General features: G+C 38.6%; 1 protein-coding gene across 1 annotated transcript in view; it reads left to right on the top strand.

The window, feature by feature from the left end:
* Positions 1 to 591: 591 nt before the first annotated feature.
* TMC1 (transmembrane channel like 1) overlaps positions 592 to 27,884 on the top strand; it is a 59,484-nt gene continuing 32,191 nt past the window's right edge. The window contains exons 1-4 of the mRNA XM_056514647.1: positions 592 to 756; positions 8,865 to 8,927; positions 9,062 to 9,431; positions 14,996 to 15,136. Of these exons, the coding sequence (XP_056370622.1) occupies positions 723 to 756; positions 8,865 to 8,927; positions 9,062 to 9,431; positions 14,996 to 15,136 (608 nt within the window). The 5' untranslated portion in view covers positions 592 to 722. The remainder of the gene's footprint in view (positions 757 to 8,864; positions 8,928 to 9,061; positions 9,432 to 14,995; positions 15,137 to 27,884) is intronic.

The raw sequence follows: 27,884 nt of genomic DNA, 5'->3' as shown, positions 1-27,884 counted from the left end.
ATTGTTACAGATTTTTGCTTCCTGTAAACTACATTTTGGCTTTCCTTCACTATTAATTTAGATAACAGTTTTGATCTAAATTAACACATTTACCAGTTAATCTGGTAAACTTGGGGTGTAATATCTGGATATAAAGGCAGAAGCAAGAGTCTTAATGGAACTGCAAGAAGGTGCAAATATAAGCCAGCAGATATGTCAGAATCTGCTAAGATTTTTGCTAAGATCTTTAAATCAGTGTCAGGCTGTTCTATTAAAGCTATGCAATTTAAGAATACCTATGGTAAAAGCTGACTTTTGTGACAGGAAAATAATGTATGTAATTTCCTCCACATGCAGAACTGTAGATCTGTATACAGCATGAGAGCATTCTGGTGTGGATACTGTGAACCTCCTTCCTCAGTAAGGCACTTAAGCACTTAAACATTAGTATTAGTCATAAGTAAGTACATTGTAGAAGAGTTTTTTCAGCAGTAATAGTAAAGAAGGTGAATAACTTCTTTGATTCTTTTAATGCCAAACCCAAATAGCAAACTAAACATTCATGAAAGATTTATCACTTACGAAATTAGTATCTTCTTATATTTCAGTGAGTGAAACTTCACCAGCGCCATCCGTTCAGTGACAAGCAGGATGATATTGTGGTATGCTTCATCCTGAGCCACTCAGCTTTCAGACATTTTCCTGTGTATCCAGCACCTGAAGTAGCCCTGTGAAACACCACGATGACTAAACAGGACAAATCAACAGAAGGAAATGGTAATTACGAATATAATTATGCAACCTAAGCACATATTCATTTTCTGCATGTAGCTCAACAGTGTGAAAATTCTGTTTTCTTCTGCTTATTTTTAATATAAAATCTTGTTAGTCACAATTCATTAACTTATGTTCAGAAATTTGTTTTATTTATGGCTAGTAGCATGATAGTGTGGCTTTTCACTGATTAGTAAATCAAAAGATTGTGACTACAGCGTTGTTACTTTTCTTACACTATATGTTGTAAACTACACTTATAGTTTGCAGGAAAGACTAAGAAAACAGTACTATTTTGTGGCTTCTGTAAGGTACACAAAAACAATGCCTCCTTTTCTTGCTGCTTTCAATATTTATTATGAAATGTCAAAAATTCTTCACAGAAAGATTAACAGTATTTCTATACTAATGCTACACTGTTCTGGATCTAAGAAATGTTTTGTAGGATAATAATGCCTGGTGGCTTATTCTGGCAATGTGCAAAGCAAGTCTAATATGGGAAGTGCTCTCAGTTCTCATGAGCAGTTCTACTCTTTCTAAAGCAAGGATCTTTTTGTATGCAACAAGAATGATGTTTCTTGTCTTCGCTATGGAAGAAAATTCTAGGGACCTAATTCTTTAGGTCTTTCTAAGTACCAGGCCTGGTGCTACTAAAATGGTTTTCTAGATTTTTAATCCATTATAATATTCAGTAATAATAAAAAATGTTCTACTTTAATATATAGCATCAGAAGGGAGTGCTGAGCATTTTGACAGAATATAACAGGCAGTAAATATTTAAAGTCCATCCAATTTGCTTCCTTTTATTGTCTGAGCTCCTCTTATTATTCTTCACCAATTTTTTTTTCTACAATGCTTTACTGACCAGTTTAATTTTCAAGCAGTATATGCTAATGGAACTCATTTTAGCACAAGAAAATCACAAAATTCAATGCAGGATAAGCAAAACATTTAATGGCCACAAAAGAATTCTTATTTCCGTAAGAAATATTATGAGCATATACACATACATTTTTCTAAGCATTTATAATGAACAAATTCTAAGACTAGAAAGGTTCTAAGTTTACCATAAAAATCCACCTTTTACTTGAAAATACCTGACTGAATTGACTTGTATTGTGATTCAGTGACTTTATTATTAATTTGAATTATAGAAGATATCATTCCCATGGCAAGCAAATACTGCACACTTTTTACCTGGAGAAGATAAAGACTTTTGTCCCTGAATCATGATCACTCTTTGACACATTTTTTTCCCATGAAAGTTTATCTTGTATATATAATTTACAATCAAATCTAACAATCATAATGACAGTTATGTGTGTATTTGGAAATAAGATCGTGTGAGTAAACTTAGGGCTGCATTATGACTCCAGAACACTAGAAAAGCTGAACTTCCATTACAAATAACTATGAGACACTTCCAGAATGTAGTTGTCAATCCAATTCTAACTTAAAAAATCCAGGGCCTGGAGTTATATAGCACAGAGTTCAAGTACTAATCTAGTTGCAGTTTCTTTACAGGAGGTTTTGAATCATCACAGTCCTGAGGGATATTCTTGCAAGTTTCAAATAATGCATTTTTGCTTTTTGGTACCTTTATCTCAAGTGAAGACATTCTTGATTTGGTGATTCGTCTTGTTTCACAGCATGTCTGCTGCAAAGTCTAAGGCAGTAGGAGATGTATGGTTCGTTGCTCTGAGTACATGAATGTGAATTCATTTTTCCCGGCATCTCATACAGGAAAAGGCAACCTAGGGAAAAATCATCAAGAGTGGATTTTTAAAAAGGAGCAGTTGGAAAGTGTCTGTTACCCTCTAAATATAGTGAAAAGATTATGTGGTGAGCTGATCAGCTCTAATTATCAACCTTAAAGGAGCTGTCTTATGATACAGTAAAAAATACAATTGACTGAATTCACATCCACTAAGAACCTTTCGTTTTTAACTTGAATATAAACTCTTTTCTCCATATTATCATGTGTTCTTCTCATTTTAACATCATTATTAGTGAATGACAATGAGCTAAATAAATCCCATTTCAGAACCAGAAAAGGCCAAATTGGTATGGTTTGAGGCAGTCTCAGACTTCTCAGGGTACACTGAACACTTAATATTCTGATCCTAATTCTTGCAGTAAAGACTGCAACAAAAATGGAAAATATCTCACCACTACCATATTGTGTGATGAATGCAAGTGCTGTGTTTTGTTTTATTACAGCTCCCAATGTGCCCTGCAAGCTTCTCAGCTCTCTAGCCTTGGATGAGGCAAAGCCCTCCAAGGTTAGATCTTTATAGGGCACAGGTCGGAGGACACAGGTGTATCCACAGAGATGGAGTAAGGAACAGACGCCTGAAAACTTTTATGTATGTTTCCCTGAAAAGTGTGAAATACTGAGGGGCTTCTCATTGGATTGTCTTCCCCCTTACCTTTTGTGAGATTTGTAACAGTAATACCAGATTTTAGAATCCTTGCACTGAAATAATGCAATAAAAGACATATTTATTTCTGAAGGGAGGATTAGCCTAGGAGAAGTCCTGACCCTTAAACTGAGAGACAGCTATCAAACCTTGCCTTGTGTAAGTACAGCCGAGAAGGAAACCAGAAAGAGGAGAGAGCAATCAGATGATGTATCCCATGCTAGCTACAGTGTCAACATGACCTATGTGAGGTCAGTCTCTGTCCTTTCAGTAGAAAATCAGGAATTTTTTTCTTACCAATGGAGAAGAAATGAGCTATTTATGGATGTGAATTGAATGAATTTAATTTTCTCCCTATGGTCCCCAACTGTATTTTTAAAAAATTGATTTCAAACATTTCAAATATTAGGTGGGTGAATTTTCTTTACTGCAGAGAGGGAAAACCCATTGCCCCAGAGACAATTTCTGGAAACAATTCAGGCATACAGGTCTGCAGGGCACAGCAGGACTAGTAAGTCTTCCAAGACCCAGATGTCCTTATGACTTTGAAGCATAAATATTTCATCCTGGTATTTATGGTATTTTCAATTTAGATGGGATAAATAAGCAATATATTAGCCAGTGAATATAAATTTTTATTTTACTTTATAAATTCATAGCTATTGCTGGTAAGGATACATTTTTTGAGTTGTGTGATTTTTATGTTTGTTCACTGGAAGAAAAATTTGTGACATTTACTGGGAAAAGCAGAGGAAAAATAAAGCATAGGCTGAAACATTGAGCATTATGGTTACTCCATAAATGTAACTTTTATTTGAGGTTTGTGTGTTTCAATCTCTCTTCTTATGTGCCCAAGGCACTTGTGTGATGTGGACCAAGGTGTTCTTCCCAAAGTCTGGAAAGAGACTAAGTGGATCGGGTCTCTAGTTAAGGTCTTGGAAGTTGAAGTCTGCACTAATTCACTTTTCCAACGGACTTTCTGTGGTATATTGATATATTACTTCTGTTGTATTTCACAGGGATTACTTCTAGTGTAATTTATTATTACAGAAGTGTTGTGAGATACACTCATATATCCATTCTTAGAATGAATAACATGGAAATGTATGTAAATACAAACTGAGTATTACATAACATTTCCCTTTTTTTTGGACTAGTACTTGCCAGGCATTTTTTGTCTAATACAACCTTGCATTTTTGACATTTCCTCTTGTTGAACACTTAGTTTATTATCTATCTAGGCTGATGTCTTTCCAGCACTGAAAGACATAGTCCAGTTCAGAGGAAAACACAGTAATTGCTTTACTAGGCTCTGTTGGCAGATGATCCATTTCATTGGCTTGACAATTAACTAATAAAGTAGTAATATATATTATAACATATGCAAGTAGTCAGACAGCATTTTTTGATATAGAAGTTACTTTGCATTCCACTGAATTTTTTGTAGCACTAAAATGCAGAATTGCTTAGCAGTAATCAGCATTACACAGTAGTAGTGGGAGCATAGATATCACAAGAATGGGCCATGCTCTATGATTTAGTTTCAAGAATTATTTTCCCTCTCACAGTGAAAGATCCATAAAACTGTATCAGTATAGCATAAATTTCAAAAAACATCCAAAGCATGAAATCTGGGCAATAGCTTCTGATAAAAGGTGTACAAATGACTTGGAAAAACAAGGTAAGGGTAAAAAAATTCTTATGATCTGATAGATAGACACCTTATAGAACAAAGACTATGGTGTTATGCATGCTTTTTCTGCCCATAGTTTCCTCAACAGCCACCATGTCAATGTTTGGAGCCTCCTCCTATCTGTCTGATATTCTGCCTTATGACTTGCAGATTAGTCTGAGCCCCTATTCAGGACACCTTCTTTAGGTCTTGTAGTCTTATTTATGGCTATAGTCTAAATAACACTCAGGTAAAATGATAGCTTACTTAGATTACACTATCACTGCCCTTAATCTAGAAAGATGAGAAAGTTTCCCTTAAACTACTTGGGAAAAAAATAAGAAAGCAATTTGATTTCCTAGACTAAAAGTTAATTATGGATATGAGTTATGGGCTATATTTTCAAATATACTTAATGATACATATGCTAATACACTGTAATTAGGACAAGATGATGTATCCTGGAAGGTGTAGCAGTTGAGGTTTTGGTCTGGGTCACACTAACTCAAGTTATCTGAGTCAAAGGCTGCTATTAGTCCATGAATATTAATACTGTGAAGATAAGGGGTTCTATCAACCCTTTTCTGGAAAAATTAGTAATTCTAGACAGTGCTTTTGTGGCACTTAGTTGTTTTTATAGGAGGATTCACTGAACTTTTGATAAGTGGGATCACACGATCTGTTTGAAAATTCTCAAGATTAGTATATGAATTTCCCATATAATGAGGATTTTTTCCCTGCAATGAATACTACAATTTAACTTTAACAAACCAAAGCATAAAAAATACATTTTGGGACCCTGTATGATGCTAATACAGTACCTGAGAACTGCATTCTACTAATTGTTTATGTTGTGGTTTACAGCAGAATATTGAAATTAAGTGCTAAACATCATGAAGCGTAATTTGTGTTTGAATATTGTTGAAATGCTTCTCCTGTAGTTCATTGAAACAAGCTTTTACACAAGCCTGTTTTTTGCATTGTGAGTTGCCTAGCTTGTTCCTTTCCTCTTTGTAAAGTGTCACAGAGTTTATGACCTGGAATCACTTACTACAACTACTACTACTGCTACTACTACTACTAATGTTCTTCCATATGGTAAAATTTTTTTGTCTCTTATTATTCAAATACCCAGCCAACTATCAACTGCTCTTTCAATAATAAGTGCAAAACAGACACAAATAGTTATTAATGTGGCCTGTTGAAATAAAAGTTGCCAGGGGTAGCTGCAATATAAACCCATGTGTGTATGTGGTTCAGAACAATTCTCAGGGTGACAAAGCGCTTCCATTCCCTCTCCTCAGTGATTATTTTCTCTTCTAAACAATACCAACTGCTATCACAGCTGCCACAGTGAATAACTTTTAGCTCTATCTTGAGCTTCAGCAAAATGCTGTCTGTATGCATCTATGTCATACCCAAGGACCTGGAAGAGGTCTCTTAATTTGTAGATACATCAGAATGAGAAAGACACAACTCTAAGAGTCTTCCTATTAACACACTGTATCTCCATATGAAATTCAGTTTGGAGATACAATTTTAAATCTTTGCAGACGTAAATTTTGAAGGCGCACTGGTGCTTGCTGGGCATGTCTATAGTACCCACTTCGAGCTGATAATCCTATATAGTAACTGGTCATGCTTTCCAGGTTTGTTTTATGGCAATTCTGTTTCTGTTTGATTATAGGCTTTTTATTACTCTTTTTTCTAACTGTTCTTTATCACTTATGTGCCTGATTATTCAGATTAAAAAAACGTTAAGATACAGAACTTACAGACATGCTTACCAATAGCAATGTTTTCAACGCTTTTTTCAAGCAGTCTGAAATCTGTAAATTAGCTTAGAATTTTATCTCAAATTTTTAGTGTAGTGAATTTGCTATCCTTATGCAACTAGAATTAAACAGACTCCAACAGCTATCTTCTACCTTGTTTAAGTCTCTGTGTCTCACAATCCCTTGTCACAGTCTTTGTTATGTCAATATGACGTCAACTCAAGCTTGGTAGACTTCATGGTGATGCATGTTTCATTACATATGATAAGCTTCCGTTTGTTTGCTTGTTGTATGAGCTCATCAGGCTGCACTGAGGACACTCTCTAACGAATAAAGTGCTTTTCTGAAAATTTCTGTTTTGCCATAGGAGGTCAGCCAAAGCCTTTGTTTCAATAAGAGATAGTGCCCTACTGTTGCATGAGAAGCATCTCTTTAGAGGTGTCTGTCTTCATCTTTGCAAGCTTTCAATAGAAGCACAATGGTCTTTATCAAAGGAGATCCTGTTACTGTCAGCAGCAGGAGGCATGTGTCCAGGAGGAACAACGGAGCACTTATTGTCACATTCCAATTATAATGACAATGTTTTTACATAGTCTTAAAAATTATTGTGCAGATCCTGTAGAAGTGGTAGAAAGTGTTAATTACAATTAGAGGTTTTGCGTAGGGAAGTTAGACTCAGTTTTATATGCCAGTTAAATTCTGGTTAATAACACTTTTCCTGTTACTGTGCATAGTGAAACAAGACCCCGGATTCTTTCTTGTTTGCAGCCTGATATTTTCTGTTCCTTTTCTTTCATATGAGGCAAAGCCTAGAGGCTGCCCTTCACAGTTGGCCACAGTAGTCCCTAAATAAATCAATTTGTGTGTAAATTTTCAATGAGTTGCTAGTGGCTTAGTAAAATTTACAGAAGAAACTGGGGAACCAGGGAATGTGTGAAGAAAAAATATAAAGAAAATTTCAGAAATGTTAGAAATTATTGAAAGAGGAAGATACCTGCAGTTTCTCACCTGAAAAATGCAACTATAAGGATCAGCACCTCTCACCTGTCCAGAGGAAAACAATATACACAGAGAATATACTGATTATATAGGAGTAAAATGACTGCTACCTACTTCTACTATTTCATGGTAATCTCTGTTAGTCTTCTTATTAATTTCCTACTACCATCTATTTCTATAAACACTACCTATATGTCTGAAGTGTTTTCTCACACTTACAAGCTCAAAAAAACCTCAAAAGGGCCCATTAGAACCTGGCTTCTCAAGTATTGCTTCTGAAGAAACTTTCCTAGGGAATATCAGTTGCAGTTTAAGAAGCAGTTTCAGATTACTTACTTGTTAACTAATATGTTCATGCCAACATGTTCAAAGAACACACTAATAAAATATTATGATGGATATAATACATACAAGGGTATTTTTATTATTTAGTTTATTCTCTATAAATCTATGATTGCAGTTTCAAAGTGTACCATGTGTACCAAATGAAGTGAATATTTTTCTGCTTATTGATGGGCAGCACAGACATTGTTTCTTATTGAACATTTTGAAAATGAAAACTTAAACAAGGGATCCACTCCAAATCAAAGATTTTTCTAAGCAGAAACAGTACCATCTTCTATAAATAGACCATCCCTCTAAAGCCTTCAATGTTAAAAAAATCTCATGTGACAGAGTGATAGAATAGAAGTTGTTTGTGTAGAGCATACAAGTGAGTTGGATCAAATTTTGTCCTTGTGCTTAAAGATTTGGTTGTTGGAACTGAGAGTAAATTTGCTCTTTCTTCTGGAACTGCACTCTTCAGCTACACTGCAGGTCTGGAACTATATGTGCTCCAGTCAGTCAAATCAGAATATTATTATTTTAGTATTTTTTAATCTCAGCCAGTTATTTATCTCTCATGTTTAAGAAAATCTCATAAAATTGTCTGAGAAGAATTTTCATCCTTGTTCTCCAAATTTTAGGGTATTTTTAGCATTCTCCTTTCCTATATATTGCTTCCATAAGAAAGAGCTCCTCCTGGTGTCCCTTTGAGGCTTATTTATTTGAGTGCTGAAGGAAAGACTAACTAGTTTTTCTGTCATCATCTTACTTCTTGAAAAGGTGTGCTCCAAAAATGCTCCAAAAGGCTAGGTTGTAAAATGTTGTAAAAAAGCCACAATTGCCAAGAATTTATTGAAACCCCCAAATTCCTAATGATTGATCTACCCTTCACATGCACTGGTCTTTTTTTTTCACTAACAGATGGAAGTGATGACAATGAAGAAGGCAGTGCCGTTGAGAATGAAGAAACTGCCAAAGGAACAGGTCAGTAATGTGGATTACTTTGAGGCAAGACACAAATGCTTTCTGATTATTAGTAAGAATGAAGCAGAAGGAAAGTTCTCTTTCTAGCATGTACCCTCCTCTCATGTTTTTAAATGTTTTTTAATTAATCACAGATAAAGGGAGGAAAAGAGCAACACCAAGAACCAGAAGGGCGCATGCCAGAGGGAGAGACAGGCATGGTGATGAGGAGGATGAGGATGATGAAGATGGGACAAGGAGAACTGGGCATCGCAGGCACAGAAACCGTAGACGAGGACGAGCAGCTGGAAATGAGGCCAGTGATTCTGATATGGAACCTGCAAAAGCCAGGAAGAATCAGGCAAATCAGAAATCCAAGGAAGATGATGAGGAAGAGGAAGAAGAGAAAGGGGGTAAAGGTGGGAAAGGTAAAAATGAGAAGAAAGGGGACAAAAAGCCTGATAAAAAAGGAAAAAAAGAGAAGGCCAACAAGAAGAAAAAGGACAAAAAGAAATCAGGATCAGGGTAATTAAGTTTGTTTGTTTGTTTGTTTGTTTTATAATGAAGCCATAGTTATCTTACATAAAACCTGTTTTCACTTACAGCTGTGACATACCAAGAGTCAATATGACCCCCTTAGTTGTGATAGTCAAATTAGAGCTGGTAAGATATTCTTTGTCTTGCAAGGGGGAAATGATGGCTAAGTGAAATGAGAACTTTCCAGAAAGTCATATCTAGTTACACCCCAGTTTATGAGCTAGAGAAGGGGAGCGAAAATGACAGAGAAGAGAAAGAGGTAGAGGGAGGTAATAACAGGTGAGGTCTGCCCTGCTTTTTTCTTTCTGCAAAAATAAAATGCCCCAAACCCCAAGGTAATAATCCTCCAAGAAAGCCAAGTTTTATTTCCAGTATAGAACAAAAATATTGATGCTTCTTAGAAGATTCTTGTGAACCAGATTTTTAAGATCAGAGCCAAATTCAGCAAGTCAGAACCAAAAACTGAGATGGGATTTTCGAATCTGTCTCTCACTTACTTTCTCTGGAATATCACTTTTCAACTTTCCAAAGTATCTAATGCAACCTGGGGTCTCTAGAAGTCTCCAGTGACAGGAACCACTTCAGAAAAATATTTCTATTTCTCTGCCATCCTAGCATTCCCTTGCTCCTCGTCCCTTCTTGTGCTTGGGGAATGCTTGTTCCCTGGGACCAACGTGCAAGGGAGCAAATGGAGCTAGGCACACTTATCTCAGTGGAGAGGGAGAGAAAATCCCACTCCTCATTCAGCAGTTGTTACAGCTGATTTGTTCCCAGAGGCATTGCTGGAGAGCACAGCAGGAGTAAGAGGAAAGAAAAAATACAGTGACATATGCCATTATATTAATTTGCCTGTGATCACATTTCTATATGTTTCGACTTTATTTGCCTTCCCAATGAGAATGAGAATACCTAAAGTCTTACTTTCTGATGGCTCTTCACTGTGGTGGCAATTATACTCCTTTGTGCAGTTCCCTGTACTCACATAGCAACAGTCCTGACTGTGTAAACCTATGCTCCTTTGCTTATTTTTGTCTTAATCAACATTAATTTTAAAAGGCCACTGAAAATAGAAAATTGAACAAGGATACAATGTTTTTCGTTGTCTTCCAAAATTCTTAGTATTAAAATACATAATTCTGGGTTAAATAACTTGAAATTGCTACCTGGAACAAGACTTTGTTCTTAAAGCAGTAAGTCTAACAACATTTGAGGAAAAAACTGAGGACACTCTCAAAAATAGCTCAAGAATATAGTATTTGTAGACTTGCAGCACCTGCTGAAAATACGAATACTTTAAAATATTTTCAAAAGGAAAAACAAAATAATGTAAGAATGAAAGATAGCAGACTGGTGATCAGTTTGGCTGTGATTGAGATAAAGGGCTTGTGAAGCTTCAGAATGGAAAATAAGGTTAGCAGTATAGAAATACAGCTTGTCTAGCAAATCTGTGAGGATCTATCTCAACAAATGCTCTCTACTATTTAAACATGGGCCTTGCTGATGAAGTTTTTTAATTACAAAGGTGTTTCAGCATGAAAAAAAGAGCAAAATCAGAAGTTGAGAAAGAAAGCACAAAAAACATTTCACTAAATGAAAAGTGAAAGTATTTGACAGAGAGATCATATTGTATTTATCCCTGTCATTGTAGCTTTTTCTAAACTATCAACATTGCCCATTTTGGTGAGGTCACAGTACAAGTCAGTAGAATCTGCTGCAGTTTCACTCTTCTCCCTCAGTAAATTTCATATAAATTAGGAAAACCTCTTCATGCACTGCTTATTCTACATAAAGGTCACAAGAGAATCTTAGAAGAACTCTGCATTGATTTTTGGTTTAGTTGTTTTGTTTTTTTTCAAGACATAATATTCCACTCTTGGTTAATTTGTGGTAGTGAGTTTCCAAGGGAAATGTCTTGGTGAAAGGAATTCTTTCTGGGTAAATTTTAAATCTGTTCTTAGATGTTAATGGTTGTTGATGAGGCTGATCGTTAACTGTTACCGAGGGTGTGAGGAGGGCCTGCTCTACACAGTTCGTAATCATCAACCCCAAAAAACCAATTTCTCCTTTATTCTCACTGTCAGAGATGTTAATGGGTTAAAAAAACAGGTTTAGTTTTTTACTGCCTTGTTTCATTTTGTCTGATTGATTTTAGAAACTGTGCAGACACATGAGAAAAAAAATAGGAATGGGATTATATTCTTCCTACTGCATTGCTCTGTGTGTGAGTAAATAAACTGACTACTATTAGGTTCGCTCAAGAGTATAAAACTTCTGTGAAAGCCTCGAGGTACATGGAAGTTTAAGACAGTACTTCTTTTTTCTAACTGAGTAGCATTAACTGACATTCAACGTTATGGGGATTATCTGTATAAATAGAATTTACATGAAAATCAGGAAAGAAAGATTTCAAGTCTAGTCAAATTTATTTAATTGTCATGCCATATTCTCAAAATCATACTAGTCTTATCCTGTAGCATCCTAGCTCAAAGAAAACATTTTCATCCTAATTTTTAACGCCATACACAGAAATGAAGAAAAGAGTATATTACACCCATAAAGAGGAGATGAATCTAAGAACAAAATAGAGATATATAATAAGATCATAAAACCAAACAACAGATGAATACAATGAAGAAGTTCATTATGTGTGTAACTTGAAAAAGCACTTGATTTCAAGAGCTCTACTGACTTAGGTGTGTATTGAATTGAAGCCAAGGAGGATGGGGGTTTGATGTCAAGATGTTTATTGACGCTTGATGCTTTATGCTAGCCTGCAGGTCAAAATGAACCCGTCTGGCTTTTAAATGTATCAATAAAAACCTTCTATGAAAGCCTAAGACTTGGTTGCAGAAGACAGAATTTTTATTATTATTATTTTTTCCTGACTTGAATAACATGGTACTTTACTGCTTGAGCTAAAGGAAAAGTCTGCTGTTGCTCTACCAAGTTTGGTTGCATAATGCAAACACAACTGGTTTCTTAAAGAAACTCTGAAATTTGGATTTTTAAAGTTATAGTTTTGGCTCCAAAGGAAAGTGAAGAGAGGAAGAAGAGACATGTTTGTAAAGAAAAACAAAGCAGTAGCCAGCAAAGGGCATAAAGCCCATATTATCCCAACTTGACGTCTTGTGTTCTGCTAAGCTTCCTTTTCTCAGTAAGCTCACTGCATTAGCACAAAGCCCTCTCACTGCAGCACTGTAACTCAGCAAATTCCAGCTTTGCATAACCCAGCAATCTTCCATTGGTGGAAATGTTTAATATCAGGCACACCCCCAGCTTTGTAAAATACAAAGCAGCTGATTGCAACAATGGATTCTGAGCTCTTTCAAATCAGACTCTTTTAACCCTTCTGTTCTTCATGAAGACATGACTCTCTTTGTATTCTCCCTCTAAATTTTATGCACAAATCACTTTGTTATCTTCTATCCTTTTGACTTCAGTTTTCATATCATTCTCAACTCACTCTTCACAATACTGTTATGACAATAAATAGATATGATATTTAGTAGCAGTTTTTCTTTAAGTTTTCTGTGATACTGTTTTTTTGCCATGTTTTTGCCATGTGAAGCCCAAAATGGTAAGACTGTTGGGTACAACTTTCTAAGATGGCCATCTATTCAGTATGAGCCACAATGACGCTCAGAGGGTTGGAGCACTTCTCCTGCAGGACAGGCTGAGAAAATTGGAATTGTTCAGCCCAGAGACAAGAAGGTTCAGGGGAGATCTCCCTGTAGCTTTCAAGTGCCTTAAAGCAGCTTATGAAAAGGAGGGAGAAAGACTTTTTATATGGCCAGACAATGACAGAACGAGAGGCAAAGGTTTTAAACTGAAAGAGAACATGTTTAGATTAGATGTTAAGAAGAAATTCTTTACTCAGAGTATGGTGTAGCACTGGATCAAGTTGCTCAGAGAAGCTGTGGACGGCCCACAGCTGGGGAGTGTTCAAGGCCAGGCTGGATGATGTCCTGAGCAACCTGATCTAGTGAATGGCATACTTGCATATGGCAGAGAGGGTTGGAGAGATATAATTTTTGGGGTCCTTTCCAATCCAAACCATTCTGTGATTCTGTGTCTGTGTGAAAATAAATAGCATTTTAGCCTTTAATAGCAGGTTGACCCGCAGCTATGGAAGCCTCTTTCTTTCATTTGCTAACTTTTCTGTGTCTGAAAGTTTTCGTCTCTTCCCCTAATCTTCTGCTATAATTAAAGTGCATGATAACTATAGGTAGATGGCCAATAAGAAATTTGTATTTTTCTGCATTTCAGAAAGTACTTTGCTTTTATTTTATTTATTTGCTTAAAACCCTATAAAATACTCTTGCTGGTAAACTCTTGTGTCATTTATATAATTTTGATCTCTAAAAAGACCACTTTTGTCTGTTTTAATAGAAGAAAAGTTTAATAATTCTTAAATTATTCAGGAGATAGAACCTATTCATTAGGTAATGAATCATTCAGCTCTCAGATTTTTGAGATCAGACTCTCAGATAGGTGAAGTATGAGCAAAAAAGTCTGAAAACTACTTGCTTGATAAAGTCAGAATGAATTTTCTCCAATCAAGCCAGAAAACCATTAAAAAGCCCCAAACAAACTGGCAGTACAGTTTTAAACATTCAGAAGACAAATAAACAAGCAAGTAAATAAACAAAAGAAGCTAAAGACAGCACAACAAGAACAGATAGAAATGCATCAAACTACTATCACCAAGAGGTCACTGAGTGGTAGTTGTCACTGTCAGCTTTTTAGGGCAGAAAGTCAGTCTATTGATTTCCTTTTTATCATTTTCCTGCTCACTGCTATAAAAAGAGGAAACACCTGCTGCTGATGAATTGCTACATGCCATTATATGAGATGCAAGATTGCTCACAGAAAAGGGTATCTATGCAGATTTTAGGAAAGTGAATATTGTTTTAATCAGCAATTCTTTGCAAAGATACTGCAAACTGATGTATGGATAATAAGTTCAGATCACAGACACATCTGGAGAAACCATTACAATTGCACCTCCTTTCCTTGAGGGCTTGCTGCTTTCTTGTGGTCTTGCTGCAATATGGCATTGAATTTTTCCCATCTATGAAATATTAATGCCTTGGTAAATGCATAGATTATAATTTAGTGTTTAAATTTGTCTTAACTGTCTCTTCTCTCTACTGTGACACACTAAGTTGGAGGAGTTCACTTTCATGGCTGCAGCTATAGCATCCTCACTTGACCATTGTGAGTTTGAGCTGGACTCTTAGGAGGCTGATTACAGCTGCAGGAACAATAAAATACTGTCAGATTTTACTCCAAGAGTGCTGTTCACTGTCCCTGCGATGTTGAAGGTGTAGTGCTGGTTCACCTGCAGCTCTGCATTTTGCACGCAGGCTTTGCCTTTCAAACTAAAGTAAATAAGTCTAAATAAATAAAGTGTGTCCCCCTTTCTGTGCAAGTGTGAAGTCATTTATCTAGTCTCAAATTTAACAGGAATTAACAAAAAGTGTACATTTCTGTGAAAACTTCTGTCCTATCTGAGTTTTGGTGATGTTTTTTGTTCCTGCTTTTGTTTGAAGCTCTGATTCTGAATCTGAGGAGGAGCCAATTACAGAGGAGGAGTTGGCCAAGCTGAAAGAAGAAGTAGAAGAAAAAAAGAAACTCATTGCCACACTACGAAACAAGCCATGGAAGATGAAAAAGAAGCTCTCTGTCCTGAAGTATGGTTTGATTTCCATAATGAATATCTACTGTCCTGCTTTGCGCTGTTTTTCTGAATTTTCACTTTAGTTCTGCACCTACTCACAAAATTAACTTCAGACCACCTCTAATCTCTCTTCCCCAGGAGGTATTCTCACAGTAAGTGGAGGTAAATGGTCTTGCAGATCAGTGCTTTCTTGTCCCACTGGAGCTGAAATCAAATATGGAGCTAATATCTTTTTGTATTAATTTACATTTAAATTTCCACCAAGCATAGGAACTGGGTAAATAGAGAGAACTTTATTCTTTTGACAAAATTGCTATACTCCCCTGCTTTAGATAACTCATTCACTGCAGCAATGCCAAGTGCCAAGCAACACCCACAAAACATTTGTCAGATAAAGGATGGTCTGTCCTGCAGAGAGTTTTTAATATGAACAGAAAACACAGACATGAAATATGGTGCAGAAAGTCTATAGATTTGTTCTTTTAGAAGGTAAGGTAATCTTGGAAAGGGCCAACTTGCAAAGAGGTAATGAAAAGAATCAAATGTGGTGAAAGGGAACAGTATCTAGGAGATGTAAAGTAGAAGCATTGTGAAGGAAAGAGAAATTTCTCAAAATATAAATGAGCAGATTAGATTTTGGATAGTCTACAGCTGAAGGATCACCAGGTACATAACTTGTATGCAGTCTTCCTATGGAGAAAGCTTCTACTTTTACAGGCATTCTTCTATCCCATAATTCCTAGCAATTCCAAGGAATCTTCATGACCTTATATGTCCCATAGACTATTGCCCATTATTGCTTTTCCATGTGGGCAGTGATGATGCTGCAACACATAGCTCAAAGGTGATCAAGAGACATTTCTGAGTCTTGGTATATCTGGTAAGGAAAGCTGGCACAGAGGCAATTTTTTCCTCTATACTTCCAATTATAGGCCGTGATATTGGAAGAATTTTTGTCTGTTAATACAATAATTCACAGAAAAAAATCCTCTTAGACACTCTGCTAAGGCCCTTGGAAGATGAGGTGGTGATTTGAGACAATAAGCACGTCTTTACCAGGAAAAGAACTGACTGAACAAACCTTCTGTGATGAAGTTACTCCATCAGTGGACCAAGGAAGGGCTGTGGATTTTGGGAGGACTTCTGTAAGGTCTTTGATACATGTACTGGGACTAGTGCTGGCCAAACGCCAGTGCACCCACTAGAATTATTTACTCATTTTCTGCTGTGAGATAAGGATTAGGAGGAGAGCAAAGCAGGCTCAAAACTTTAAAGGGTATAAAGAAAACTTTATTAACAGAATTAAAAGAAAAAGTATAAGAAATCAGAAAAAACCTTCAGAACACTTCTCCTCCCCCCAGCTCTTCTTTTATTTTCCCACAGGCAACGTAAAAAGACAAATCTGGTATTTTCAGTCAGTTCACCACTTTTAAATTAATCTTTCTTCTTATAGCAGCCTTTCTGGACTCAAAGGGGGCTTTTAAGAGAGACAGGAGCAAATTTTGAGAAGGGGATGCAGTAATTAGACAAGTGTAATAAAACCTTAAATAAAAACAGTAATAAAAACTTAAAGAATTTAGATTCAGACTATATTTAGGGAAGATATTCTCTATGGCGAGGTTAGAGACACGCTGGATGAAGCTGCTCAGAGAAGTTGTCCACTTAGGGAGACAAGTCTCTCCTGCCATGCCATGGAGAGACTTTCTTCTTTTCCAGAAGAAAGAGTTCTCTTGTGGTTTGATTTTTCATTAATAGCATCCACCCAGAAATCTGCAGTCATGAACTTCCAATGGTTGGGTAGTTTTCCCACAACTACCCCCATGGATCATTTCAGCTTATTGGGGTACAATTTTAAGGATGAGCTATTTTTAGTATAGAAACAAAAAGTTGCTTTCTTTTATCTCTGGGAACAGAGGTTTTCTTCTTCTGTTCCTGGGGCAAGGTTTTCTATCTCATTTCTCTCCATTCAAGATTCTAATTGGATCACAACTTCTTCAACATCTGCTTGCTTTAACACAGATGCCTCTGCTCAAGGCTGTCATTAGAATGCTACACCCCCACAATGCATTTCTTGAGTTGCAGGGTAAGAAAGAGTTGGATGTATCAATTGTATCTTCACCTTACAAGACTAAGGCGTCTACTCATTCTTCTTCCATCAGGGATTTTGCTCCTTCTTTACCAGCCTTGGTGTCTCTATGTTATTTTCTTTACATGTCTTCATCCTTTCCTTTTTTTCTCATTCAAGAGAAGATTAATGTCTGCAGGTTTCATCTGTGTACTAGAGGAGTTAATGTCTTGGTGGGGCCTGTGGATGGGCATGCAGTCTCTGCCACTCTAACTGCATGGCTGTTTTCTGGCCCCTGCCATGTTCAGTTCCAGCCATGGGGTTGCTTTCTGTGTGGGGCTGCAGGACTGCCTCTGTTCTTAGCTGCATGATTTTCCACAGTGCCAGCAGGATGGCTTGGCAGCTCATGGTCGGATCGGGGCCTGGCTCAGCTCCGCCCAAAGCCAAGCAGAGCTGGCCTGGCTGCTGGTTATAGCTGGAACTTGGTGGTGGTGAAATCTCAGCTGGGCTGTGCCATGGGCTGAGCCAACTGGGCTGCTTGGCGGAGCAGGACCTGGCCTGGGCAGCGCTGCAGGAGAGCAGGACCTGGCCTGGGCAGCACTGCAGGAGAGCAGGACCTGGCCTGGGCAGCGCTGCAGGAGAGCAGGACCTGGCCTGAGCAGCACTGCAGGAGAGCAGGACCTGGCCTGAGCAGCGCTGCAGCAGAGCAGGACCCGGCCTGGGCAGCACTGCAGGAGAGAGGACCTGGCCTGAGCAGCACTGCAGGAGAGCAGAACTTGGCCTGGGCAGAGCTGCAGCAGAGCAGGACTGGCCTGGGCAGCACTGCAGGAGAGCAGGACCTGGCCTGGACAGAGCTGCAGGAGAGCAGGACTGGCCTGGGCAGCGCTGCAGCAGAGCAGAACCCGGCCTGGGGAGCACTGCAGGAGAGCAGGACCTGGCCTGGGCAGCACTGCAGGAGAGCAGGACCTGGCCTGGGCAGAGCTGCAGCAGAGCAGGACCTGGCCTGGACAGAGCTGCAGGAGAGCAGAACCCGGCCTGGGGAGCACTGCAGGAGAGCAGGACCTGGCCTGGGCAGCACTGCAGGAGAGCAGGACCTGGCCTGGGCAGAGCTGCAGCAGAGCAGGACCTGGCCTGGGCAGTGCTGCAGGAGAGCAGGACCTGGCTCGGCCCTGCCAGGCCCCACAGGCCCTGTGGCAGAGTGTGGCCCGGCCTGGCCAATGTTCAGTCAAAAGCCGAAATCAAGAGATTTTCCTGGGCTTTTTTTGTCTTTAGATGTGTTTTCTCAGAGGCGTATTCGGCTTTCTTAGGTGGTTCAACAGGGTGTCAATGGTCAAAACCAGCCAGCTCTTTGGTCCTTTCAGGTCTGAAGGAAGCTGAAGGTCCTTACAGGGAATCGCTTCTTTATAGCTCATGGATTTTTTCCTTAACTAAAAACTAAACTATGTTAAACCACAAAATACTTCTTTCCAAATTGTAAAGATATTGTTTAAATTGATGGACTGTACAGTTGCTAAAAATTGTCTGAATGGTCATACCCAGGGAATTGGTGGTCAGTGGGTCAATATCTGCTTGGACATCACTGACAAATGGTGTCCTTCAGGGATTCATATTGGGACCAATGCAATTTAACATCTTCATCAACGACATAGATGGAGGGATCCAGTGCACTGTCAGAAAATTTGCAGATGACACCAAGCTGAGTGAGGCAATTGGACACACCTGAAAGACAGGATGCCATTCAGAGGGACCTGGACAAGCTCAAGAAGTGGGCACATGGGAATTTCATTAGGTTTAACAAGATCAAGTGCTCCAACTTTGTTGGGGCAACCTCTATTATCAATATAGGTGGTGGGGAGGAACAGATGGAGATCAGCCCTTTGGGCGACTTGGGGTTGCTGGTGGGTGGAAAGTCAAAGATAAGTCTACAGTGTGAGTTTGCAGCCCAGCAGACGAAATGTGTCCAGGACTTCATCCAAAGCAGAGTGGCCAGTAGGGGGAGGGAAGGGATTCTGCTGCTTTAAACCACTCTAGTGAGACCACACCTAGAATTCTGTGTCCAGATCTGGAGTTGTCAGTACAGGGAAGGACACTTGAGCAGGTCCAGAGGAGGGCCACAGAAATGGTCAGAAGATTGCAACAGCTTTCCTAGAGACAGGATATGAGAGTACGGTTGTTCAGCCTGGAGAAGAGAAGGCTCTGGAGACACCTTACAGCAGCCTTTCTGGACTCAAAGGGGGCTTTTAAGAGAGACAGGAGCAAATTTTGAGAAGGGGATGCAGTAATTAGACAAGTGTAATAAAACCTTAGATAAAAACAGTAATAAAAACTTAAAGAATTTAGATTCAGACTATATTTAGGGAAGATATTCTCTATGGCGAGGTTAGAGACACGCTGGATGAAGCTGCTCAGAGAAGTTGTCCAAGGGACATTCTGGGAGGTGTCCAAAACCAAGCTGGATGGAGCTTTGCTCAACCTGGCCTAGAAAAAGGTGTCCCTCCTCATGGCAGAGGGTCTGGAAATAAGTGATCTATAAGTTTCTTTCCAGCCTAAACCATTTAATGCTTTTCTGATCCCAAGACACACAAATCAAGATGCAGTTATAGAGTGTGTTTTCTAGAGTCCTGCCTTTTGTTTCTTTGGAGCCTAAGTTCGACTGACTGCAAGACAAGACTGGAGTTTTCATGCTACTTCAAGTAAAAATTTTATCTTAAAAGTGGGCACTTTATTATGATAACTGTTACAATAGTATCAGTATATTTTAAGGTATCTTTGTTCTGTATTTTAGCAAGATTTATAACAGAATCATTAGTCTGATAGATTGGAATTACTGGAATTGTTCTTGTACCTATGAAAAATAGACACATGCTGGCTGTAAGTGCCTTAAACTTTTAAATTATTAGTGTGACTTTTGAATAGTCTTGTGTTAGCATTTCTTGAAACTCTTGGTGAACCGTTTTTAGTATTTCACCCTGTCTTACTTCATTCCCTGTGAAAGATTTAGAATATCATGGGATGTGTGCTGCAAAAAGCAAAACTACCTTCTTACAGGTAGAAGAGCAAATTAACCTATTCTTTGTCTTCCAGCTTTCACAATTGAGAGATATTTCATTGGAGGTTTCTTCTCAGCATTGTGATAAATCTTACATAATTATATAAGCCAACCCCCTCTTCCATGTTTGTTATGTATTGGTATCTTTTATTTCCAAGAATGGAAAAAAAGTGCTATGCAGTAATAGTCCTATACATGACGAAACAAGACCAAGAAAGTACTTTTTAAAATATTGTTTTAAATGGTTAATATTAGCATTAATTAGGACTTTTCATTTTAAATATTGGCTTTTTTAAAAGAAGTGTTGTGAGAGCAAACAATTTTGGGGGAAGGATTTAATGTCCACTGAAATTTGTGTTTTTTAAAAAAGCAGGACATTTTAAAGAAAAGATTTTGTTTAAGCATTTTCACAGAAACATTATTTCGTGGCTTAAACTGTGTAGGGTGAGAAAGATGACTTATAGTTAACCAGTGATTAATTTGTAAAATGGTAAATATTTTCCTTCATTCTTTGGAAAATGCATGAATGAACAATAATTTTAGAACACAGATGTGGAACAAGTTACTCTGCAGAAAACGCTTCGGCCAAAGCATGATTGAGAGTTCATTGCAGAAATGGCATTCTTAATAGAACTGCACCGGTAATTTAGATTAACTCTAACTTCTAATTTACATCCCTGTTCTAAAAAGAAGCATTTCAAACAGCCCATGATTATTCTCTGAAGAACCATGACTTGATGAGGATACTGCTCTGATATGATATCCCTATGTAGTTTGAAGTTGAGCTGTATTGATACTGTCAGAGTCTAAACTCACCTTGAGACATCATGGTCAGATCTTCACAGGTCTGGAGATGTGAAAAAAGAGAGGAAGAAGATATGGAGGGGGGTGAAAAGATGTCACAACAGATGTTCCCCGCTCTCCTAGGCCCTAAGCAATCGACTTGCTTGGTTGGATGCTGAGGACGCACTGGTCTGTGCTACTGAATATATGAATGTGCTTCGAGTCCAGACTTTTTATCATTTCTAAGACAAATATCCTCCTTCAGAAGAGTTTTCTTGTTTTAGTAATTTTCCCTCTACTTGCTTGCTTTAATGGTTTGTGAATAGTGTTGCTTTGTCTTTTTTATGGGCGATGAGGACTTGTGACATTTCTTCTTGTCACTGCCTACTCAGGTCAGCACAAAGTTACCTGAAAAGCCATCAGGTGATAATGACCATTAATTATTATTTGCAAGACTGAGATTTAGAGTGGGGAGTAAGTTGATTGATTGATTGATTGATTGATTAATTGATTGATTGGCAGAGATGCTTGGGAGTTGGTCCTAAAGTGAGAAGGAGTCCAGGAGGGCTAGATGTGCTTTAAAAAGGAAATTGTTAAATATTCAGGAACAGGCTGTCCCCATGTGCAGGAAGACAAATCATTAGGGAAAAAGGCCAGCCTGGTTAAACAGGGATATTTGGCTTGATTTCAGGAAAAAAAAAAGAATCTATTGTTTCTGGAAGGAGGCACAGGTAACTTGGAAGGACTACCAGGATATCGCAAATTCATGTAGGGAGAAGATTAGAATGGCCAAAGCCCTACTAGAACCTGATTGGCCTCTTTTAAAGACAATAAAAGGTTTCTATAAATACATTTTCAGTAAATGGAAGGCCAAAGAGTGTCTCCATCGCTTTTTGAATGTGTAGTGACAGGGAATGAGAGAAAGGAAGAGGTACTTATGCCTTCTTTGTCTCAGTCATCAATATCAAGACCAGTTGTCCTTATGATAGCCCTTATAATTCCTTGAGCAGGATATGAGCGAAGGCCCCACAGTCCAGGAGGAGATGGTTAGTATCCTGCTATGCCAATTAGGCATGCACAATCAACATGTCCTGGTGGATTCCACCCCACAGGATGAAAGAACTAAAACACTCAATCATCTGCCAGCAGTCCTGGTTAACTGGAGAAGTTCCAACTGACTAGAAATTAGTACATATAACACTCATCTACAAGAAGGAACAGAAGAATGATCTGGGATGTTCTGTTCCAGGCAATTTATGGAAAATATTATCCTGAGTGCAGTTATGCAGGACAATCAGGAGATCAAGCCCAGCCAACACAAATTGAAGAAAGGCAGGTTGTGGCTGGCCAAATTTATTACCTTCTGTGACAAAGTGACCTGCTTAGAATATGAAGGGAAGACTGTGGATGTCATCTATCTAGACTTCAGTAGACCATATGACACAGTCTGCCAAAGCATCCTTCCAGAAAAACTGGCTTGGATGGGTGCACTCTCCAATGGGTAGAAACTAGCTGTTTGTCTGGGCCCTGAGAGTGGTGGTAAATGGAGCTAAATCCAGCTGATGGCTAGTCACTTATGATGCTCTGCACAGCTCGGTTTTGGGGTCAGTGCTGTCTAACATTTTTATTGATGATCTGGGCATGGGAATTGAGTTCACCCGCATTGAATTTGCAGATAATTTGGGTGGGAGTGTTGGTCTGCTTGAGGGCCAGAGGGCTCTGCAGAGTGACAGGCTTGATCAGTGGCTGAGAACAACTGCAGGAGGTTCAACAAGGCCAAGTGCTGTACTTTGCACTGGGGTTACAGCATCTCCTGTGCAGTGCTACAGTCATGGGGGCAGACAGCTCTAGAACTGTTCTTCAGAAAGGAACTTGGGGGTTGCTGTTTGAACATGAGCCAGCCGTGTCCCCAGGCGGCCAAAAAGCCAAAGTGTCATCCAGGCCTGTGTCAAGAACAGTGTGGCCACCAGGATGAGGGCAGTGGTCGTCCCCCTGTACTGGGCACCTCAAGTCTGTGCTCAGTTCTGGGCCCCTCACTTTAAAAGTGACATTGAGGGGCTGGAGCCTGTCCAGAGAAGGGCAATGAGGCTCCTGAAAGGAGTAAAGAGCCTGTCTCATGAGGGACAGCTGAGGGAACTGGGGTTGCTCAGTCTCACGTAAAGGAGGCTCGGGGGGACCTCGTCGCTTTTTGCAACTCCCTGGCAGGAGGCTGTGGGGAGTCAGGACCTGTATCCACTGCAGTGCCTGCAGTGAGGGGACAAGAGGGAGTGGCCTGAAGAGTCAGTTTAGGTACTGGAAAATACTGTCACTGATAGGGTGATCATGCACAGGAACAGGGTGCTCGGGGAGGTGGTGGGGTCACCATCTCTGGAGGTGCTCAAGAGGCATCTGGATCTGGTGTTTGGGGATGTGGTTTAGCGGTTTTGGGGTTAGAGTGGTAGTGCTGGGTTGATGGTTGCACATAGTCTCTTAAAGGTCTCTCACAACCCTGACCATCCTATCATTCTGTTATTTTTGGATTAGAAGAAGGTACAAAAACCCCAGAAAACTGATGGGCCAGACCTTCAGGTGTTGCAAACTGGAAAACCTTCATGGAAAGCTATCCCAATTTAAGTCTGAGGGTTGGATTTTGGGAACTGCATCCCTGTTTTGCATTTTTCTGCCTGAGTTCTACCCTAATATGAAGAAAAAGGAAGGGTTTAAAAGTTGTGCTACTGTGTTTGCCTCTGATATCTCACTGTGCTTTATATTAGTGTTTATACCCAACAGCAATGCTTATTATGGTTCCATATAGAGAACTGAACACAAGAATCCAGAGATGTGTCAAGTGTGTTCTCTAAAGTTGTACCACAAGAGAGTTAGTACACTACTAAAACAAGTAAAATAACAAGTTATATAAAACAAGACTGTAAAATATCAAGTTTAGGCTTTTTGAAGTACTTCCAATGAAGCGCACACCTTAAGGAGAAATGTATGAACTTTATTTTTTCCCCTAGGAAAATCAGAACAATGCAGAATCTGTTCTTCACTTAGAATCAAAGAATGATTAGGGTTGGAAGGGCCCTTAAAATTAAACTTATTCCAACTCACCAGCCATTGGAAGGGACACCTTTCACTAGAACAGGTTGCTCAGAGCCCCATTCAACCTGGCCTTGAACACTTACAGGGATAGGGTATCCACAACTTCTCTGGACAGCCTGTGTCAGCACTTTACCACCTCCACAGTAAAGAATTTCTTCCTAATATCTGATACAAACTTATTATATCTCAGTTGGAAGCCATTCCCCCATGACCTACCGCTACATCATCTTGTAAGAAGTCCCTCCCCTTTTCTTGCAGGCCCACTTCAAGTGCTGGAAGGTTGTAATTGGGTCACTTTGAAACTTTTTGTTTTCCAGGCTGTGCAATCCCAGCTCATTCAGGCTTTCCTCGTAGGAAGCACGCTTCATCATTCTAATCAAGTTACTCTTAAGAGCAACTTGGTGGTTCTCCTTTGAGTTAGCTCCAACAGGTTTATGTGCTTCCCTTTTCCACTGATGTGGTCACTCCTTTATAGCAGATCACATGCTAAGGACAGAATATATCATGGTGATTTTTCAGTATTTTTGTAGCATAATTCATTTTATTACAGGACTTAGACTGCCCATCAAGACAAATTAATTGGAAATAAGATATTTTATAAGTATACAAACCGAAAGATATATAAGGTACTTGTGTGGGATGATGGAAGTTTCTCATCTTTTGTTGCACTCTTTGTACTCCCATCAATCAGTATTTCATCTCTCTTGTTGTGGATATACTGACAGTCCTGGAGGCCAGACTGGTTGTCTTGGAGGTCAGCTGGGTATTAAATAACACTATAATTTGCCCACTATTATTGCTGAACTGCTTTTCAAATGAGCTGTGCCTGACAATATTTTTTTGTCAGCCCATCTTCTAAGACTTACAAAAGTCCTGGAAGATCAACAAAAGCTTTATATTGAGCTTTTAGTTTTTAGAGTCTGAAACCTACCTGAACTGTTACTGAAAAATGTGATCAATGCACTCAAGTCATATTCATTATCAACAAGCTCTAAGAGATGTAATGCATCCTCTCTGCAGCACAGAAGTGCCTGAGGTACCATACACCTAGCACTTCGGAAGCTGTAACCCCACACCTTGCTTTAATAATTAACTAAGGCTCCTCTGGGACAATAACTCCTGGCCCTCTGAAACATTTATTAGTTCTTGCATCTGTAATTCAATTAATAAGCTTTTCTAAAGCTTCTTTAAATTCACAGTTAGCTAGTGGGGCACACTTTGGCTTATCTTGTGATACAGATAATTTACCTCTAACACATGATACCAGTGATTACAAAGCTTGTTTTTGTTAGTCTGTGTCATTTTTGGCACATCCTCATGTTTGTGAAGTCTCATTACTTCCAAGTGGGCATGAATATGTATATATGTAGTGTTGGTTCTTGTTGTATTGTAATGTATTTCTAAGACTTGCTCATTCCTCCTGTTATCACATTTTATTTATAGCACAAAAGAAATTGAGAAAAGGACAAAGTTTGACAGAAGTCTTCAGGAATGTACAAATAGAGGTCTTTCAGTTTAGACATCAAGGTAGAAACCTTACCTAAGTAATGTCTTGAACTATATTTAACATGTGCCACAGACATGGAAAGGACATGGCAAGCCTGGTCCCTGACTGAATGGTGCCAAGTTGATTCTGAACTTTTGAGGCCAGGAGGTTTCAGTAGCTTACAAACCACGGAGGTCAGGAGTAAGTAGTCAGTGGAATAGTCAGTGGACTAATATGCTGCAGAGCTGATGGGGGAAGAAAAGAATACAAGAGAATGAATATATATTCCATTTGATGACTCCTGCATCATAAGCAATATGAAAATGTTATTTAGAATGTTATTGGGAAACTACCAAAATGTAAGAACATTAAAGCTAATTTGGTTTCTTTTATTCCAACAGTGAAAGGATGCTTCCAGTTTTTTTTTCACAAAGTAATTTACTTTTTTTTTTTTGTTTTTTAATAAATTATTTCAATTGTATAACAATAATACAAAACAATTTAGATTGGAAAAGAACCTTATGATCTTCGAGTCCAGACATTAACACAGCACTGTCAAGGCTATCTCTAATCCAAGTCCCTCATCACAACATTTACACTTTTTTTTGAAAACTCCAGGGATGGTGATTCAACCATTTCCTTGGGCAGTCTGTTCCAATGCTTAAAAATTTTTGGCAAAAAATTTTTGTGACACCCAATCTAAACCTCCCTCTGAACAAATTGAGACTTTCTTGTTCTGTCGCTTGAAGGGAGAAGAGATTCCCCCCTCACTTCAACCTCCTTTGAGGAGGAAAACTGGCTAAAGTGTGCCCTTGATCCCCTCCTCCAGACCATCAATAAAGCAGTACTGTCCTCAGTACAGAGCCCTGGGAATGCCACTGAGACTGGATGACAGGTGGATTTAACTCTATTCACCACCACTCTTTTGGCCATATAGCATGGGCTACTCTTTTATTAATTATATGGTGATTATTATCTACGGGATGATTTTGGCTATTATGTCACAAAATCTGGAAACATTATTGCCACAATTTTTAATGCATGCTTGAAACATCTTGTCATGGTCTGTGTGCATTAATGGTCAATGCATTAATGCCAGCAATTCTGCTAATTGAAAAAAAGTGTGCTGTTGTTAGACTGGAGTAAAATTCAGTGTAAATGAAAATGAAAATAATACTGCAAGTCCACCATTTGGACTTAGCTGATTTCTTTCAGGATTTATACAGCAAACTTTTAGGTATGGGAAAGCAATTTATTACGAAAATGAAAGGAGTTACTTCAAGCTTCTTTGATGAAACATGAAAATAACTTCATAAATATTGTTTACGTATGGGTCCAACAGTTTTTTTTGGCCCAGTCTTTCATGTGCAGCTCAGTTGACTGCACTTGTAACCACTCAGTAAGCAATAGTTGCTAGTGGTGCAATGATGAACTTAGTCCAGTGCAGGGGAACAAAATGAAAATCAGTGAAATATAGATTATAAAACATTTAGGGAAGAAGAGGTGCAAGAAGAGAGGAAATTTCAGCCACCAGCAAAGCAGAATCCAGGGAAGCATTCATGAGCATCAGCAGCATAAAATCTGTAGGTCCAGATCACCACCTTCTAAAAGCAATTTTTTGGTTTGTCCTGGAGAAAACACCTAAATACGTAACACTTGAAAAATTGCTTGATGAAGGTCCAGGAGGCAGGTGAGGAGAAGAAAAACTTGTTTTAGTGGGAAACCTTACAAAATTAATTTAAAACAAGTAAAAGAAAGGATTTTAGGAATTCGATAGAAAAAAATGGAAAATGGAAAATTTGTTCCTGTTTTGGCCTTATTTTATATCAGAAAAAGTTTGTGGAGAACTTGAGAGTTTCACCTATAGATGCTAAATGTTCTCCTATATGCTATCAAGGATTTAAAAATTAATTTATTGCTCTTTTCATATTATTTCCTTAAATTTCTAACTTACTGCTTCACTCTGAAAAAAACTCAACTTGAAATTTGAAAATTTCATATTCTGCAGCATAACAGAATTATGGACTGAAAACAGAAGTTTCCTACTCTGTAGGTTTTGACTTCAGAAAATTTTCATGAACAAGCCTGATAGAAGTGGTAGTAGAATACAGTATTCTGACCTGGGAGATTGATAGGTGTACAGTTTCTTGAGTCTGTGTGCTTTTATGGCACTGTTCCAGCACTGTCTGCTGAATTTAAGAGGAAGCTGCCATCTGCTGTCAGACTCCCTTATATCTTTGACAAAGCAGCAAGATTTTGTATCCTGTGGCTTCTATTTAAAGGAGACTCTTGGACAC

The sequence above is a fragment of the Oenanthe melanoleuca genome, chromosome Z (genome assembly GCF_029582105.1).
Source record: "Oenanthe melanoleuca isolate GR-GAL-2019-014 chromosome Z, OMel1.0, whole genome shotgun sequence".
Classification (NCBI taxonomy): domain Eukaryota; kingdom Metazoa; phylum Chordata; class Aves; order Passeriformes; family Muscicapidae; genus Oenanthe; species Oenanthe melanoleuca.
This window is presented reverse-complemented; position numbering and strand designations above follow the sequence as displayed.